The sequence below is a fragment of the Apodemus sylvaticus genome, chromosome 4, assembly GCF_947179515.1.
Source record: "Apodemus sylvaticus chromosome 4, mApoSyl1.1, whole genome shotgun sequence".
NCBI lineage: Eukaryota > Metazoa > Chordata > Mammalia > Rodentia > Muridae > Apodemus > Apodemus sylvaticus.
In genome coordinates, this window is record NC_067475.1 from 34,678,769 (window position 1) to 34,697,928 (window position 19,160).

The following is a 19,160-nucleotide window of genomic DNA, read 5'->3' on the forward strand; positions in this document are numbered from 1 at the left end:
ACTCTGTAGACAAGCACACTGGGCCAATTAATTCCTGGGGAAACAGGCAAATATATTAGAAAAAAAATTGTTTGACATGTTGCAGTTGCCTAGGCAACAACAGTCTTCTATTTCCCGCGGGCACGTGACTGATGGCTTTCCTTAGATGTTACTCAAGTGGCTCAGAGAGTAAAAACAGCCCACTCGCCCCGTAAAATGCACTTAAAGTGTATCATCTGGGATTTAATCTGAATAATGTCTTGTGTAGATACTATTATTAGCCTTGTAGTTCTCTGGGTCTCTAGGAAAAACAAATTCTTGGGAACAAAAGCATATCATTTGCAAGAAACAAAACAAAACAAAACCGAAATGTATATTGTAGAAAAAGACTACTGACATAGGACTCTGCCCCTGTCTTGGTAAAAGTTTTTATTTTATTTTTTGTTTTGTTTTGTTTTGTTTTACTTTGGCCAAGAGAAACATGCTAGAACGTGGCTATTACATTGGAAGTTTCCTGAGAGCAGGGCTATCTGTCTGAGCTCAATGCCTCCTAGCCTTCAGTAACGACCTACTGAAACACTAAATGACTTCTCAAAGAATCAAGGAGCCTCTGTCAGCAGAGGTAGCACAGTCTCAGCCCCGTGGCAGTAGGTGCAGGAGAGACTTGAGTGGAGGCTATCTGGGGTTCAGAAGCAAGGCCCTTGTCTTAGAAAAGGGAGGAAGAGAAGGGATGACCGTTAGGAGAAAACCAGATGGCACGTTCTAAAGGACTCATGCGCTGAGCAAGCTAAGCTCTGGATGCGCTAAGCCTTCCCTAACCCATCTGTGTGCATCTTGTGTCATTTGGGCCTCTCAGATACAAGTGGCTTCCCTTCAGTCGACCCAACGGACCGTGCATGGCTGTCGGACTGCCTGTAGTAATGCAAGCATGCAAAAGAGGGACACAGATGTCTCAAGTCCACAGGGTTGGCAGGAAAGGTTAATATTCTCTGGGCTCTACATATGATCCTAGAGTTGTGTTTTCTTAAAGATCATTTATAGGGAACAGTAGTCAAAGGAAAATTTCAAAACTTAAATGAAATGTTGCCAGTAGACAAAAAGAATGTATATAATCAGGAGACAGCGTCACCCTGTTCAGAAAGAGTAAAGTGTCTAGTGAGAAAAGCTAGGAGGACAAGAGAGAGTATTGGTCTTATTTACACACACACACACACACACACATACACAGCATTGCACTCTCTTGCCCTGCCCACGAGATGCTTTCCTCTTTCTAATCATCGACATATAACACTTATAACTGTCATGGAAGATTTTTAAGTCCTTTAAGACAGACATTAAGCCAGATTCCTTTTTTTTTCTAATTTGTGATGTCCAAAAGCATATTTTTCTGTTCTCTAGAGAAAGTGTATGTTTGGCAGAAACCATTAAAGAAGATTTGTGAGATGCCGTGTAAGAGAGAAACTGGGTTTCATTACAAACTGTAACAGATAGACTGTGTGTACGAAACGGTGTTGTGTGAGATACTAGGTACATGCACAGGAGAGAGTGTGTGAGGTAAGTGTGAGCGAGAGAATAGACAACTCCTGACTCTCCCGAACAAAACAAAACCGCTATGTAAAATAAACCTGTAAAGACCTGCCTACTTAATTCCTTGGCTGGGCCTGAAGACATTTTAGGTATTTTCTTTTTTTAAAGATTTATTTATTTTACGTATCTGAGTGTTCTATTGCATGCACAGCTGCACACCAGGACAGGGTGTCAGATCCCATTACAGATGGTTGGGAGCCACCATGTGGTTGCTGGGGATTGAACTCAGGACCTGGAAGAGCAGACACTGCTCTTAACCACTGAACCATCTCTCCAGCCCCTGTAGATTAAATTTAAATTAAAATTAAAAGAGGATTTTCCAAGCGGCTTACCCTTCTCTAGATCAACGTGTTAAATATGAAATGATTTCCATCGGCAGTCTGATATACTATCTACACCATTATCTTCTCAATGCTCAGATAAAAGGTAAACACAAAAATCTGGTATTTTACTTTCATGTCCCTCAGTTTACCCTTGTGTGGATGGGCTAGCAAGAAGAAGAAAAAGAAAAAACTGGATTTCTCTCTCTTATCAGTCACTGAGAGTTTTCAAACCATTTCTAGAAATATATACTACGGCAGATAGCCCATGAAATGACCCCAGGGCTCCGACAAGCAATGCACACTAGAAAGCAGAGAGAAATCAGCACAGACACTCAGAGTTGCTTAGGGAGAGGAGGCAAAGGGAGAGAAGCAGGTGACAGAGATCTTGCATTCCTTTCCGAGCACAAGCAGCCAGCAGCATAGCCAGGGCCGGCCGGGGGACTGCTGCAGCCTGTATGGAGGTGTACTGTGTTTCGGTTGTCTTTCACACTCACAGAACTCTTCTCTGTGCTCACACCTCCTGCACGCAGCTCCCTCTCATGTGGAGGCAGTATTCCCAGCTGCCCTCTTCTTTATACCTGCATCCTCACGCGGACCTTCAACACCTATGATCTCCATACTATCCTGTGACTCTGGGATACCCAGTCTTCCACAATCTGTTGCGTACAGGTGAGAGTCTCTCACAAGCACACAATTAGACACAGGCTTTTATAATTCTCTGTCAGACACAATCTCATACGTCTAGTGGTCTCCTTCATATAATCTCCTGTATGCACTTATGCACTTGGTTACAGTTACAATTTTCTTATACACACTTTCTCACAACACATAACTTCCTCCTCTCTCTCTCTCTCTTTCGCTCTCTCTCTCTCTCTCTCTCACACACACACACACATACACACAACCACAACATCTAAGTATATGTGTGTGTGTGTATGTGTGTGTGTGCGTGCAGTTACTCACAGACACACAATTACACACAGGCTCTCACATACATTAAAAACCTGTCAGATACAATCTCCTTCGTGCACTTAGGGCTACTTTCATACATAATCTCCCTCATGTAGTCTGTTACAGTGTTCCTCACCTCTGACTCTCTCTCTCTCTCTCTCTCTCTTTGTCTTTTACACATATACACACACAACCTACAGGATATCTGTTGTGTGTTGATAGTTACAGATACACAATTTCACATATGTCATATACTTCAATAGCTGTCAGAAGCATACAATCTCCCTTAGGAACTTATGGCCTCATTCATAGTCTCAATGCACTTACTGGGATAATGCTACAACCACCCCTTGGTTCCGCCCCTCCATGGCCCCGCCCCTCCCAGAACCCTGCCCACCGCACCAGGTCCCGCCTCCATTGGGCCGCGGTCCGCCATGGCCCCGCCTCTCCCCGCCGCCCCCGCCCCCGGGGTTCCGCCCCCGAGCTGGGGGTGGGGCGAGCGACTGACAGGAGGGGCGGGCGGCTCCCGCACTTCTGGCGCCCAGGCCGGCGGGCGCGCTTCTAGGATTCCCCTGTGCGTCGGGAGTCCCGGTGTGGCCAGCGGCAGCGGTGCGGGCGGCCGGAGTTCGGCGGTGGGATGTGCTCGGCCAGGAAGCTGCTGCGGGGCGGCGCCGGCGGCGGGGAGTGCGACGAGGACCGGGCGGCGCCGGCAGGGCGGGCTGAGGAGCGGGAGCCCGGGGCGAGCCCGCGGCGCCGGCGGCCGCAGGACGAGGGCGAGCAGGTGAGCGCGGGCGCGCGGGCGGCGGGGTGGCGGCTGGGCACGCGGCGAGCGGTTGACGGGCGGGGCCGGGAGCCGTGGAAATGCCCGGCGGAGCCTCACCTCAAAACACCCGGCAACTTGTGCTACGCGGGCCATGCGCTCGGGTTCTGAGCACCGCACGCGCCCTGGACGGTGTGGGCGGCCTGCCGGCACAGCGGGTCGGGAAGCATGGGTCTGCGCCTGGGTGACACTGGGACTCTCCCCGAGCAAGTTTCACAGCACCTCGGAGCAGAGCCGAACTTCATTTTAGAAGTAAAAAAAAGAAAAAAAAAGAAAAAAGAAAATTGCCTGCTGTGGGCACCAAAGGGAAGGAAGCCTTAGTAAAAGACTTAAGAGAGAAACTGGGTGCTTTGGTGCTTTTAAAGTTCTCTGAATTGGCGATCATTGAGAATACTAAGGGAAATGGTAACATCAGATACCCAGATACCGGCAAGATTAGACTAGCAGTCGAATGTAAAAATTGAGTTCTACGTGGGACGATTTTTTTGTTTTTTTTACAGGCAGTACAGTAATTAGCTACTCAGAAATCCCCCAGATAAGCACACCTTTAGAAATCATATAAGTAAGCCTAGACTTCTGGAATAATGAGTTAATAATACCTGTAACTTGTCCTCAGATATAACAAAACACATTACTTAAGAAACAAAAATAATGTTAATGTGGCCTTGGGCTTGATCGCCATGTAGACGGTAATTGTTCATCTATGTGACAATATAGGAGCCAGTGACTGAAGCAAGTAACTGGTAGCTAGGAGATCTTGTTGGTTCCCTTCCAGGTGTCGTTCTTACTTAACTGTACCATGCATGACTCAATAGATAAGGTCTTGATTTCCTCTTACTCTTGCTCAACTGGAAAACACAGCCAGCAACTAAAACTCCCTTTCCAAAATATACAAATGATTCTAAAGGAATATGTGAAAATTTTCCCTTAAGCATTTCTGGACTTTACATGACATGGACAGCAGGAACTCTAGTCTTACTGACACTGTTAATAGAACTAAGAAGAGGGATGAAACAAAAATATTAAATATACCTTGTAGAGAATAGATACCCTATCACATACCTGCCTCCTCCATTGTACTATGAAATTTCATTTTCCTGTAATTCTTAAGTCATGTTGCTTGTGTTGTATTTTTGCTACATACTTTACCTGTATATTCTAAGTTCACATCTGGGAATTTCCTATCAGGAACTCAGAACTGGTACAGCCCAACCCTAATGCAGAAAGCAGACTTTTGTGACCCATCATATTTTGGCAACAATATCACAAAGCCTGTTTTCTAGGGTGTTTTTTTTTTACAACCTACAAATGAAATTTCAAAGTCCATGCAATACCACATAGATAGAGCTATTTTTATACATAAAATATCTGAAGCATATTAGAGTTAACAACATAAAACATTCCAAGGAGTCGTTTTATTTATTCATCATGGAGATATTCTCTTGTTCATCTTTTTGGGTTGGTTTTAAGGATACCAGGACTCCAACTTATAAATTGAATAATTCTGGAAAATTCCTTTCTAAGCTACTTAATATTTACACAGAAATTTTCCATCAAATCAACGATAGGAACCAAAATGGAAGCAAAACAAGTTAGGTTGAAATGAGGCAGTGGCCATTTTCCTGCCGATTTTCTACTTAGCGTGTTCAGTTGCTTTTCCAGAGCGTGTTCAGTTGCTTTTCCAGAGCCTCCGCCTCCTAGATTTTGAGAGGGAACTGAAGGCCACAGCCCTCTGAAATGCCTTCCGATGTTGGGCGGGGCCAATGCGGTGGGTTCCAGAATCAGCTTTTTGTCAGTTCCTAATCTTACATGTTCCATCCTGTTCTGTTTTCTGTTTCCTTTTCTGATAAGCAGGCTGGGTTAGTTCCCAGCCTACAGTCTCCATACACATCTCTGTCATCCCTGCCTTTCTTCTGTCTGGTAGGCCCATTCCCTCAACCTAGAAGACTTGTATAAGCATCTATACAAAACTTCTTCTCTTTGCCTTATTGTTGCTAAAACACCTGATCAGAACATACCTTCACATGTCCTCCTGTGATACTGAAATACTGCTGTGGATACAGGTGGTTTATCAATAACTAATATAGTGTCAGCATCATACTTTACAGTTTGTCCTCAGCTGATACTCCATTTGAGGAAAAGCTAAGCTAGCATTTCAGCCTGAATCCTTTTCCAGGCAGGATGATTGACAAAAGAGGTCTTGTTAAAATCAAGAATCCTTAAAAAGGAAGCCTTGAGAAAAAGAAGCTGTGTCCGATTAGAAGTACAAGACAAGACTCTGAGAGAGATAAGCCGGAGAGGGAGAAATGTGTGCTGCTCTCCAGGGAGTCGGGGAGTCTAGACTTAGATAGCTAGTCCACATGAGTTGACAATGTTGTTCAGGAGAGATGGTCCAAGTGTATGGTTGACAGTGATTGCCTGGTGGCTTTATGGAGGGTAAGTGCCCTGCTGGGTCGCTGGAAGGCTAAACCTCTCTGGGTTTTATTACATGTCTGTAATCTCAGTGGCATTTGTTTATATACAACATAGATTACAATTCAGGATAACCTGAGATGGCTGTATTTATAGAAAGCATGGGGCAATCCCATGATTCCCAAACTGACTTTAGAATTATTAATATTAATTTTAAGGTTTTTATGATTATATAAGTAATATGTACTTCAGAGATTTAAAAATGCATGTGAAGAAAATAAATACTTGTAAGGAATTATTCCAAGTAATACCTTAAAGTCAAGCACTTTGGAGTTACTGTATCTCTGTGTCTTGGCTTGAGTACCCATGTATACATCATGTGTTTCAGCAAAGTTTTCTGTCTGATTTATCCCCTGGGAGGGGGGCTATTTTTTTTTTGAAGGGAAAGGAGGAGGAGTGGATCTGGGGGAGCAGGGAGCAGGGTAGGAGGAACTAGGAAGAGAGGAGGGAGAGGAAACTGCAGGATGTAATACATGAGAGGAGAAAAAATAAAAATGAAAAAGAAAGTGAGCATCATTTCCCATATTAGAAAAAGGCCGTGAAATAAGGCCTCTAGAGCAAAGCGTCCCAGTAGTCCACTCTCCTAACAGTGCACACTCAGTGACTTCAAACTTTCTTTTCATAAATAATGACGTCTAAAAAATATGTGCTAGTAATCATCACACTTCTATGTTGAAATAGATTCCTAGAAGTGGAGAAAGCAGGTCAGAGAGTTAAGGTCCTAGAAGTGACTTGAAGCATCCCAAAGAGTGCATTCAACAAGTGTCCCACTTTTTGTTTTTTTTTTTTTTTGGTTTTTTTTTTTTTGGGGGGGGGGGGGGGTTTCAAGGCAGGGTTTCTCTGTGTAGCCCTGACTGTCCTGGAACTCACTCTGTAGACCAAGCTGACCTCGAACTCAGAAATCCGCCTGCTTTTGCCTCCCAAGTGCAGGATTAAAGGCATGCACCACCACTGCCCGGCTGTTGTTCTCTTTTTTTTTAAGACAGTCTCACGGTGCAGCTCTGGCTGGCATGGAACTCAGTATGTGAAACAGGCTACCCTGGAACTCTCAGAGATCCCCCTGCCCCCTTCAAAATAACCATGCTTCATTGCTGTTTTTTACCCATTGCAATACCTAAAATTTTACAAAGAATGATACTGGCTTAGAAATGTAAGTAAATAAGCTGGACTTCCATGACAGTGTGTATCAAAGTTTCTCAAAGGTGATTCAGAAAATAATGGGGTAACCTAAGTGTCGTTTTTGATCTGTCATTAGAGATAGGATTTGCTGTATGGATTCTGGATGCAGAATCCATGGGTTTGTACTTATAACCGAAGCTTTGAAGCTTTCGGTGAGTTAATTAACCCTTCTCTGTGGGCTTCAGTTTCTTCATTTGTATAATGAGAATGATAATTATGCCAGCTTCATAGGAGGGTGGATCACATGAGTTAATAATGTATGAAAAGCATTCTTAGAGAGTTCCCTTGTGCATTAGCTCGCATGCAAATGTTAGCTGTGGGGGCCAGTTGTCAAACCAAAACCGAAAAGAAATGTGACAAGTAGACTTTAAGGTTTTTCACACCCACAGTTAAGGGAGAGACCAGGCGGAGGGCAACTTGTTGTGGCACTCTCAGCTAACGTGCATGATGTGTTATCACTTGCTAACAAAGATTTTGATGCAGCTCATTTTCAGTAAGGGTCTGATACTTGGCATCTCTTAACAGAATCTCAGGTGGTGCAGTGTAATGACCACAGACCACAGTCTGGCTAGGAAATAGAGGAAATATAAGCGCACCAACTCATGACATTCACTGTGATTGCCCCTCAGGATAGTATTGGTAGTAGATGTATGTAAGAAAGTCATTTAACAGTTTCTCCCTGAAGTGTACATTTGAACTCTTGGTAAAGCAAGAGTTCAGACGCAACAGAAGCCAGCAGTTAAGGAGTACCAGAGCAGAGGAGAACCTAGGTCTCTAAATGCCAAAGCCAGTCCTCTTATCTTACATACAGAGTCATCATCACAGTAGCCAGTCTCTGATAGTTCTGCTGCTTTTCCTTAGATTATATAGCTCAAAACTAGGTCTTTGTCTGTACCCACATTGCTTCACATCTTTTAAAAGCAGCTTGTAAACAATATTGTGTCAATACTGAGTTTAGATGATCAGTAAGTAGTTCTCAGCTGAAGACAGTCTTGTGTTAGGATCTATGTGACACTGTGTTAACTTTTGGTTGTTGATATATGAGATAGTTGGTGCTACCAGGTATCCAGGAATATTGCTAAACAGCCTGGAATATAGAAAACAGTCCCCTTGGGATGATTGGTTATGGCTGGCAGCGATACTGGATTAAGAAAGAGAATAAACTAGGTTCTGTGTTGCACACTCTTCCGTGAGTTCAAGTCAGTTTAGACTGTAATGAGACTGTTTACAGAAGAATGACTAGAAGATTAGTAAAATGTACTTCTGGGTAGTCTGCAAGGTCACAAAAGGTTAGAGGCAGATCATAAAACTCTCACCTAGATGGATTCATAATGTGATAACATTGGGAGGTGAGGAAAACCCTTACTGGATATCTTTTTCTGCTTCTGACTGCCTGATGTAAACTGTTCTCTCCCCATGCTCTCTGCACCCTAGGTCTGAATCAGTGAGCCAAAATGAACCCTTGTCCTCTAAGGTATTTACATCAAAGACTTTGGTCAAAGTGATAAAAAGGATCCAATACCACAGCAAAGTGTTCTCTGCCTTAAAATGTCAGCCATGCCAAACTCTACCCAAAAGTTCACAGGAAAGGAGGAGTCAGTGCAGTAATTACCCTGCTAGTCTGTGTTCCTCCCAAAAAAGATGTAAAAATAGGTTATTTCTTGTCTTGAAGTCTGTATTTCAATCAGATAATCCCAATTGAGCCCTTATCTCTGTCTCTTCCAGGTCAGCTAACTTGCCTTTCTCTCCTCCACATTCTTTTCTGCATTCTTCCCATTGGGCTCATTCTCCCATGGCACTTCTATTCCTTCCCACTCACCTCTACCACGCTCTCCTTTTCCCGTGTCTTCTTGTTGATATTATTAGGAAATAGCACAGGATTTATAGTGTGATCATTCTAAGTTTGAAGCCTGGCATTACTGCTTGACCAACCTGAACCTGATGGCCAGTTTTCTCATTTGTAATAGGTGTAGTGCTGTCCACCTCTTAACTGAGATATACTTTACACAAAACTGCCCAGCACACAGTAGGCCTTCAATAAGTATTAGCTCCCTATTTCTATTTCATGTTCTCTTCTTCACCTTTCCCTCTGGTTCAACTTTATTCACCTCAACTAGTCACATCATAGAAGTTCATTTTAATAAATATTATTCTCTAAGAAAAGTTGTTTTATAATTCTCTAAAAAAAACTCAATAACTTAAGTTTGTTGTATTTGTTTTGTTGGTTTGTTGTTGTTTGAGATGCTGTTTCTCTGTGTAACAACTCACTTTGTAGACCACACTGACCTTGAACTCAGAGATCCACCTGCCTCTGCTTCCTGAGCGCTGAGACTAAAGGCCTGCACCACCACCACCACCACCACCACCCAGATTGTGGGTTGTTTTTTTTGTTTGTTTTGCTTTGTTTTCCTTTTTAATGAAGATCTTAAGTTGATTTTCCTTCCCCCTTTGTGTGTCACTAACTTTTTACAGGAGCAAAAATAATCCCACATGACATTTTCTCAATTTCCTACTTAGGAGAATGTATGATAAAGCAATATTAAAGGGCCAACTAAAGACACCATGACTATCAGGCTGTCTCAGGGAGCATAAGTAAAAACCTTATCTTTGTGCCCTTCTTGCACCTTAGTCTACTGTCTTTAGTTTTATCTGCTCTGGGCTCACAGCTCTTCAATAGCAACCATTTATCTGCAAAAACCCATTAGTTATGGGTGTGTGTATAAGGGAATTGATAAGACATTTGAAAATTAGTCTAATTTGAACACATAAATGAGATTTTTAATGAACTTGATAGAAAATACATTTTCTACTCTATAATCTAATTTTCTTTTGTATCTAAAGGGCTTTCCTTTTTCTCATTGAACATCCTTGTCATCTGTGCTTAATCTTGGCACAGGAAAAGGAAGTGACCTGCCTTGTTTGTGCCTTTTTTCCTACAGTAACAATTGCAGCTTATCAGAATTCTGATCAAAAGAAAAACAAAGCACAAGTAGTTTGAACTTAGGAAAAAGAAGAACGAAGTCATTAATATCCACTATTGAAACAGTCTTAAGAAAATTAAATTTTGTTATATTTCCTTTGATATATTTCTCTGTAATACCAGAAGGAATTTCAGGAATTCCCTGTAAGGAAAAATAGGGAATATTTTTCATTCTTCCAATTAGTAAGAATGATTTATAATTCATTTGTTCATATTCTTGCCTATATATGTGTAGAATGTCTACAAAGGTAGAGAATTTAAATCTGAGGTCTTGCATATTGCCAATTCCCTCAATCTGATTCAGAATTTCTCATCCCATAGTTTGCAGAGGTAATTGTTTATATACTAGGAAGTATTCTCACACTGCTACAAAGTGAGACTTGAGAAGGAAAGTCACATTGTAGGCAAACTGTTTGACTTTGGCTAATTTCTTCCATCACCAGTTCATACAAAGTCTTTTGGTGAGAAACCTGATCTGACTCCTTATGAGTAGATGCTGTTGCTGTCCAGACTGTAAGATACACTAGTGTATCACAGGAAGGATGCAGGAAACGTGCCTAACAGACTGAGTATCTCTCTGCTGAACACCTCTAGTCCCCCAAAACAGTTTATAATTACAACTCAAGTACACAGAAAACTTTGCATTAATTTATCCTTAGGCAGAGCTTATAAGGTATATTATAAAATGGATACATTTTATATTTAGTTCTATCCCCTATATTTATTGTATTAGTTATATTACAGAGCATTTTACAATGTAATGAATATGGCATAGCAATTGTGATATTTCTGGATGTTTCTCAATCTTGTAGAGTTAAAGCCTTTAGGCACTCTATATTTGATTACTGTTGTTAAAACTTTGGTTGCTCTAACAACTAGGCCATATCCTAAAAGTGAGCTTGTCCTGTCCACTTATATCATACTGAACACTTAATGTTTAGAAAATTATTCCAACGATTGTATCATAGAAAGTTTTCAGCTTTGTTTGTTGTTTGGTTTTGTGTTTGCTTGCATTTGTTTCCCTGATAGCTTTTTTATCTATTCGATCAAAAATTTGGAGTGAGTCACCTACTATTTGCCAAGCCCTGGTCTAGGCTGGTATACAAATAAACAAAAATATGTTCAAATTTCTCCTGTAGTTAATCTGGTAGCATGCATGGGGTGAGGAGAGACCATGCATGAAGGAACTAGTCACTCTGGATTATAGGTGCTGGGAGAACATAAATGCTCAGAAGGCGGCTAGTGGTGGCTGTGCAGGGATTGCTGTCTAGAATGGGTGAGCACACCGAGGGCACCTCTGACCCTGCTCAGTTGTGCCTGCCTTTGACTCGTCAGGAGGGTAGAGCCCAGTATCAAGTGGCCTCTGAGTAACTGCTAGCACCGTTCCTCAGGCCCCTTCTCCATCCGTTTGCTTCTCTATCTTACACTACTATTTTACTCCCTTATTTCTATTGTAGCAAGTTCAGATCCTTCTGGCAAGATCAAAGGATAAGTAAATGATGAATGTTTTTTAATTATTATGATCACTACCCGTGGTAGTGAAGGTTAGACAACAACTATGGAGTCAGTGCTGTTCATACCCAGCTTTGTGTGGGTTCTAGGATTGTGCACATAGTGCTGGTTTGTGTTAGCACCTTTATTTATTACATTTTGAGTCATCCCCCTGGCCCCTGGACTTGTTTTAGTCAGTTTCTCTCCCTTCTCCCTTTTTCATTTCTACCGAACTTCCTTCCTTTTCTTTTCTTTGTTACTGTATTTCTTGAGGGGTTGGCGAGATTGCTCAGTGAATTGCTAGGAGAGTTTTCCGCTGAATTTGGTTTGGTTTGGTCACACTAGCACACTGCATGGGTGGCTCATGACTACCTGTACTTCCAGGGATCCAATACCCTTCTCTGGCCTCAGTGGGCACCTGCAGCCATGTGCTGTGCACACATTTAGGTGTAAATAAGTACACATAAAATAATAAATCTACTCTAAATACATTTCTTGAGTTATAATCATACTTCATAATACATTTTGTTAAAAATGTGTTCTGTTTTTAATGCCTGGTTATAACTTTGGCAGTAAAAGACTTAGAGGTCTGATTTCTTGTTGAGAAGGGATGCAGATGAGAAAGAAGATATGCTATTTTGAGTAAAGCACATTAGTACACACACATTTTTTAAAAAACACTATGGTACTTTTTGTTGGAATACGTTCAGAATTTGTTGTCAGAATGTCCCTGCCTTCAATCCTGGATGGCTGATTCTTGAGAGCTCCTACAGTGTGTGTGTGTTAAACTTCAAGAGACCAATAGCACACAGCTTAATTATAGCATCTTTGTGATGAGCAAGTGTCTGAGATAAAAGTACTGAACCAGTTTATTGAACAGATAGCTAATAGCAAAGAAAGACAGTGACAGTCAAGTGACATCGATCAAATTTAAATTGTAAGATTTTTTTTCTGAAAATATGAAAATGTTAAGTAATAATTTTCTCTTGGCCACGATATGAGTTCAAAATTAAGCATTTTAACTGTGTACATGCCTATAATCCTAGTACTTGGGAGGTGGTAGAGGCAGAAGAATTATATGAAGTTCAAGATCATCCTCAGCCCTATAGCAAACTCGCCACCACCTGGGCTAAAATAAGACCCTGTCTCAAAAAAAGCATCTTCACCGAATAATCCATATAAGCATTAATAATACCGTGAAAGTAGATGAAATCTCTACTGAGAGGATGTATATAGTCAATAAGATTGCCAGCCTGGAAGTTACATGCGTTCTAGGTGTGATCTCAGAAGGAAGTGACTTGGCAAACATGAGGAGCAGAGGAAAGGGGAAGATGTCTAGAAAGACCTGCAGAGTTTTCAGTTACACTTCAAATAGTTAAGGCTGGGTATACTGTAGAAAAAGCCAAATGATTGAGCTTGGCACTGATCATGTTAAATTTGGGGTTTCAGGGTGTCTGCAAGGAAATGTTGGATTACAGTTGAGCATACCAGTCTAGAAATCTGAAGAGGTGCAAGAGCTCAGAAATAGTGCTCAGCACGGAAACTCTTTGGATTAGGGAGAGAGAGTAGTGGTGTTTAAATATGAGGCTCTCTCCCTACCTTTCTTTTCTTTCTATGCTAAGAAGCTTGGTGGCAGGGAGTTACTGTGCTGACCTCAAGGCACCTGCCTTGCTTGTGAAATGCAGTCAATCATATGTTAAGGTGGACCAAATTGACTAAAGGGTCTGTTTGTTTTTGAAAACTTAAATGATAATTGAATCAAGGATTATGAATCATCAGAGTTAGAGGTTAACAATCAATGTTACAAGGCACACCAAGAGCCAGAGTGTGGTCTAATAAACTGTCAAATTTACGTAGGCTTGTTGGGCACAAACAGGCCACAACAGGACCTGCATAAAATGCAAGGGAAAAAACTTCCCATGGGGAAACTATAAACTGTGATTCTAAGCAGAAAACATCATCATTCACCTAAAACGATTAATAGATTGTAATAAAGCCAACTTTATATGTCCTATTTTTCAAAATGCTTTTTCCATAAGAAATGTAATAAACCTATACTCTTTTCGTTTGAATTATTGTATTAATTACTAAGATTAACATACAAAGTAAAGAGTTTATATGGCCCTCTCACACAGACATGTCATTGCCCTGGGTTCTCATTTGTTCCTCTTGCCCACCGACTCTGACCGTCCTCTACGCCTGCAGCTAGTTTCTTCCTAGCTCCTTAAGATTTCTCCCTCTCCCCTCATGATCTATTTTCTACTCTTGAGGCCTACATATGTGCATACAAATGAACACACAAAGTTTTAAATCTAGGTTCCACATATAAGAGAGAACATTATGTCTTGTTTTGAGTCTGACTTATTTCCCTTAACATAATAGGTTTTTTTTTTTTTCAGTTCCAGCTATTTCCTGTAAATGTTAGTTTTACTTTTCATTTTCCTAATTGGAAAAATTGGAAAATTTTCCTAATTGGAAAAAGCTAAACACTTTTTCAAGGTTTTTTTGCCATATGCTTTTCCTTAAAAAAAAACAAAAAAAACTTTATTGCCTCATCTTTTGACTGATAGTTGGGTTAGGTATTTAACTTTTGCAGTTCTTTACATGTCCTTGCTGTTAATTCCATCTGATGTGTAATCAGCAAAGACTTCCCCCCCCCCCTTATCAAATTTTATTTAGAGTCATAGCAGAAACAGCCTGGTCCTGGCTATAAACTCACCGCTTAGAATTGCCTTTATTTCATTATAAAAGTTCTAGTAAGTTGTGCTTTATTTTCAGTTGATTCTATGCAATTTTTAATTGCCTTCTTTATTTCTTCAGTGACTGTTTTGTTTGTGTCTAAGAATTTGTACAGTTTCTGTGGTCCCTCTGTGTGTGTGTGTGTGTGTGCGCGTGCGCGTGTGTGTATTTATTTGTACACATATATAGTTATGCATTCACATGTGTGGAAACCAGAGGTCCACTTTGGGTATTATTCCTTAGGACAGTTATCCGCCTTGTGTTTTGAGATCAGGCATCTCACTTGGACCCGGAGCTCACCAATCAGGCTAGGCTGGCTGCCCAGAATGTCCCCAGGGAAACCACCCATCTTCAAGTCTCCAATGCCAGAGTTCTGTGTGGCGTGCAGGAGGCCAGATCTGAGTCCTCATGCCTGCACCAAGCACTTTACCTAATGCGTAGCTTCCCAGCCTGTCTGTGGTCTCTCTTCCTAAAGCTTTCTACTTCTGTTGACCTGATAAGGTACAAGAAATTATTTTAATTATCTTACATTTGTTAAAGTTTGGTTTTTGACCGAGACTTTGTTCTGTTTTGAAAGGTCAATCTGTGGCTACTGAGAAAAATGTGTGTTCTATATCTGTTGGGTGGAATACTCTGAAAATATGTTCGTTCCGTTTGATTTGTTGTAGTCCAACTGATAGTTCCTTGTTGGTTTACCATTTTAGTGACCTAATGAGGTAAGAATGGCATGTGGGTGTGGCCCTTGCTTTTATATCTAGGTCCATTTGATTTTATGTCCATTATATATCGCTACATGTTTGTTTTATGAAATTGGAAACCCCAACATTAGGAGTGTATGTTTATTTATAATTGTTATCTATTCTTGAGGAATTGTTCATTTTACTAATATGTGGTGGCCTCCTTTAGCTTTTCTTAGGACTTTTGGGTTGATATCTACTATACCAAATATCAAAAGAGCTATCTATGCCAGCATGTTTGGGGGTTCCATTCACTTCACACTCTTATGAAAGACTGTCGCTCTTCCTTCTCTTGGGTGCTACTCCTTTAAGTATTTTCTGCACTGATGGCTTCAAATCAAGAGTTGCCTTTCCTTTGCTTACCTTAATATGTTTTTATTTGCCTGTCCATTTTCAAGGATAGCCTTTGTGGAAATAGCAATCTTGGTTGGTAGTTATTTACTTTCTTGGCTTGAAATATACAGTTCCAGGCTTTTTTGACTTTTAGAATTGCTGACAAAACATCTGATACTCTTCAGATGTTTCTGTCTCTGTGTGTGATTTGTTTTGCCATACAGGTCTTAAAATGTGTCTTGGCTTTTCTTAAAGATTCATTTTGTTGTTATTGTTGTTTTTGTTGTTGTTGTTATCTGAGACAAGGTTTTGCTATGAAGTCCTGGCTATCCTGGAACTAACTATAAATCAGGCTGGTCTGGAACTCAAGAGATATACCTGCTTCTGCCTCGGGAGTTCTGGTATTTAAAAGTATGTGCTACCACCCCCCCAGTAGATTCTTTTTAAATTTATATATTGAATGTGTATTTGTGTCAGCGAGTGGGGAGTTGTCCTGTGGAGGCTAGAAAAGGGCATCAGATACCTTGGAGCTGGTGTTGTTGGGCCACTTAAATCCAACATAAATCCAACATAACACAAACACCAGGTCAAAGCAGATGACAAAATTTCATTGCAATCAAACTGCTACTGATCAATCAGGGCTGCAGAACAGACTTGGGAGCTGAACTATGACCCTGAGGAGAAATTGCACAGCATATTTTAAGGATGAGACCACAAAGTGGGGGTGAGGGTGGAAGGGGTTTATAGCACTGTCCAAACTTATTTTGACATAAAGGGTTGAGCAAGGGAGATTTCACCAATCAAGTTAGGGTAGGTTCCTGGGTCTGGGAAGATGAACACAATCTGACCTTGCCAGCAAGATGGAGAAGTTGTCCTTGAGAAGTCTGGACTCAGAAAACTGTTTCCTTCTAATAGAAGCAGTTCAGCTTTTAGGAAGTCCCCCAGTTTTCCTAGGGCCTGAGACCTTGAATTTAGTTTCTCCCTATGATTAAATAGAGTTTGAAAATGAAATGGTACTACTTAAAATAAGTTTCTTTTGCTTGTCCCAACACTGGGTAACAAGTAACTGGGAACCATCTTGATGCTGGGAGCAGAACAGGGGTCCCCTGGAAAAACAGCAAGTACTTTTAACCACTGAGCCATCTCTCTAGCCCCAGACTTTTATTTTTGATACCTTAAACTGTAACATGGTATGGAAAAATTCTAACTTGCTCATAACTCTTTGAGGTTCTATGTGTTTCTTGTCTTTGAATGTTGTGCCTGTCTCTAAATTTGGGAGGTTTTCTGCTAGAATTTTACTGAATAGATTCCCTGTATCCTTAGGGTTTCTCTTCCTTCCTTTGTATGCATGCTTAGGTTTGATCCTGTCCCAGAATTTTTGATTACTCCAGTCAGGCTTATTTTTTCCCCTCTTGATGTTTGCATGCACTGATCCTTCAACCTTCTCCTCCATTCCTGCGCCTTTCCTCTGTCTGTTCTTGTACTTGTTTCTTTTCAAACCTTTCTTTTCTATTTGGTGGTTTGGGTTTGTTTGGTTTCTGGGGAAATAGGGTTGTTGTTTTCTTTCAAAGATCTCAATTTCTATGCTGGATTCTCCTTTTGTTTTAATTAACTTTTTCATCCATATTGCTTACTTTTTCCTTTGTTGAGTTTTCCTTCTCTGTTGCTGGATTTCCTCTACAGGTGTTGAATTAAATATGCTTGCTTCTTTGTTCTCTCCTTCAGATCATTGAGCATTTGTATCAGAAAACTATTGAAATTTTCATCAAGCAGTGCTTATTTCAGTATCTTTGACTTTAGTACTTGAGGAGTTATGAATTCCTCTCTTTCAATTTGAACATTTCCTTGTTTGGCTATCCCTTCTGGTGTTCTGGCATGGGACCTGGCTGAGCAAATGACTGAGCAGTCTCAGTCCCCAGGACTGCCCAGGAGATAGTAAACTGCTGTGTCAGCCACATCTGCCCATGCAAGAGGAAGAAACACTTAAAAGTACATCACTGCATGGCTATATGATGTTTGGAAATGAATGAATGAGAGAAAGAAGATGGCATGGAAAAGGAAGAAACAAAGAAGCAATGCTAAATAACTGAAAGGAAGAACAGAGTAGGATGTCATTGACGGAAGAGAAAAGGGGGAAATCAAAACCAAGACATCTCAATGATGAAGTTCAATAATGAAAATTAGATAAATGTAAAAAGGGGCAAAAAGGAAAGCCAAAGCACTATTACTTATGGAGGAAAATATAAGGGGAAATCATGGGGTACAACAGCTGAAAAAAGCAAGAGGGATGAAGAGAAGAGATTGCCCTATAAAGTATAAATAATGTTAGATAAATGTATGAAAGGAAATAACAAAAAAAATGTAAAATGTAATACATAAAGTTAAAATCCTGTTAAACATTGAGTAAAAATAGGGTTAGGAATCACAGGAGTCAGAAAAGATATCCACAAGATAGTGAAAACATCAGTTTAAAGCACAGAGTTGGGGGAGGGCAGCAGTTGAGTTTGTGGATTCTTGGATTCTTTCTGTGATTATGTCTATATTGAACAAGTGTAGGATATCCACCACAGCCTTCTTCCTAAAGTCTTTCTCTCTCTCTTCATATCAGGGACCTCTGTACAGTTCCCCTGTATGGCTAATGTTTCAGCTAAAGGGTGTCTTTCAAGTACATCAGGAATGTGCGAAGCAATCACATCAGTGAGGTTGGCACAAGCATGGGACCATCTTTATCCTTTCCAGTGTGCAAAACTGCACTGGAGTGATGCAGCCTTCGGTATCAAGTACACTCTAGAAACTTCTGAGCACTCAAGTTCTTCAGCAGTGAATAAGTGATAAGGTGGCTCCAGGGTTTGATCTGTCCACAGGCCTTGGACTCTAAGCTTTCTGACACCAAAGTTATGCTCAGCTGATGACATCTGTGGTCCACCTCACAGTGAAGCTCTGTTGTTCTGTGTACTTCCCTGACTGAGCCAGCTTCCTCCATCTATACCTTTGACTTGTCAGTATCTGACTCTAGATCTAACTCTCTCTCACCCAGCAATTGTACCAAGCCGAATTAAGTCTCCCTGACTTGATCAGAGGCCTGTGTTGTTAGTTTTTAACAGTACTTCCTCTCTCAAGATAGTTCCAGGCCCTATGAATCATAGACCATGGCAAAATCAATTTCTCTCGACTACTGACCCATATGCCAGAGAAAACATTGTCTAGCCAAATCCCACAGTGGCTTCAAGGCTGGTGAAAGCCATGAGCTTGTCCTGAGGGTGGGTACCCAGCTTCTATCTGGCTTACCTTCCGGAGGCATTTATTTGTCCTCCCATGTTCAAGGAGCATGGCAGAGCTGAGTCACGTGCACTCCATTGCCCATCCTGCTTTCTGATCTTTTCTGGACGTTTCCGTCCCTTTGTGGGCTTCCCAAGCTCTTCCTTTATTCTCTCTTTGGTAGATGGTGTATTTTTTCATATTCTGACTGCTTCATTGGCACACACAGAGGCAGCTCTAACCTGCCATCTCATTCACACACAAGCCCTTCATTCACTCACAGCACATTTCCTTTATCTATAAGGGTAGAT

At 41.2% G+C, this 19,160-nt stretch overlaps 1 protein-coding gene across 1 annotated transcript in view; it reads left to right on the forward strand.

Moving 5' to 3' along the window:
* The first annotated feature begins 3,338 nt into the window (after positions 1–3,338).
* Fam241a (family with sequence similarity 241 member A) overlaps positions 3,339–19,160 on the forward strand; it is a 30,251-nt gene continuing 14,429 nt past the window's right edge. The window contains exon 1 of the mRNA XM_052179279.1: positions 3,339–3,621. Coding sequence (XP_052035239.1) covers positions 3,478–3,621 — 144 coding nt within the window. The 5' untranslated portion in view covers positions 3,339–3,477. The remainder of the gene's footprint in view (positions 3,622–19,160) is intronic.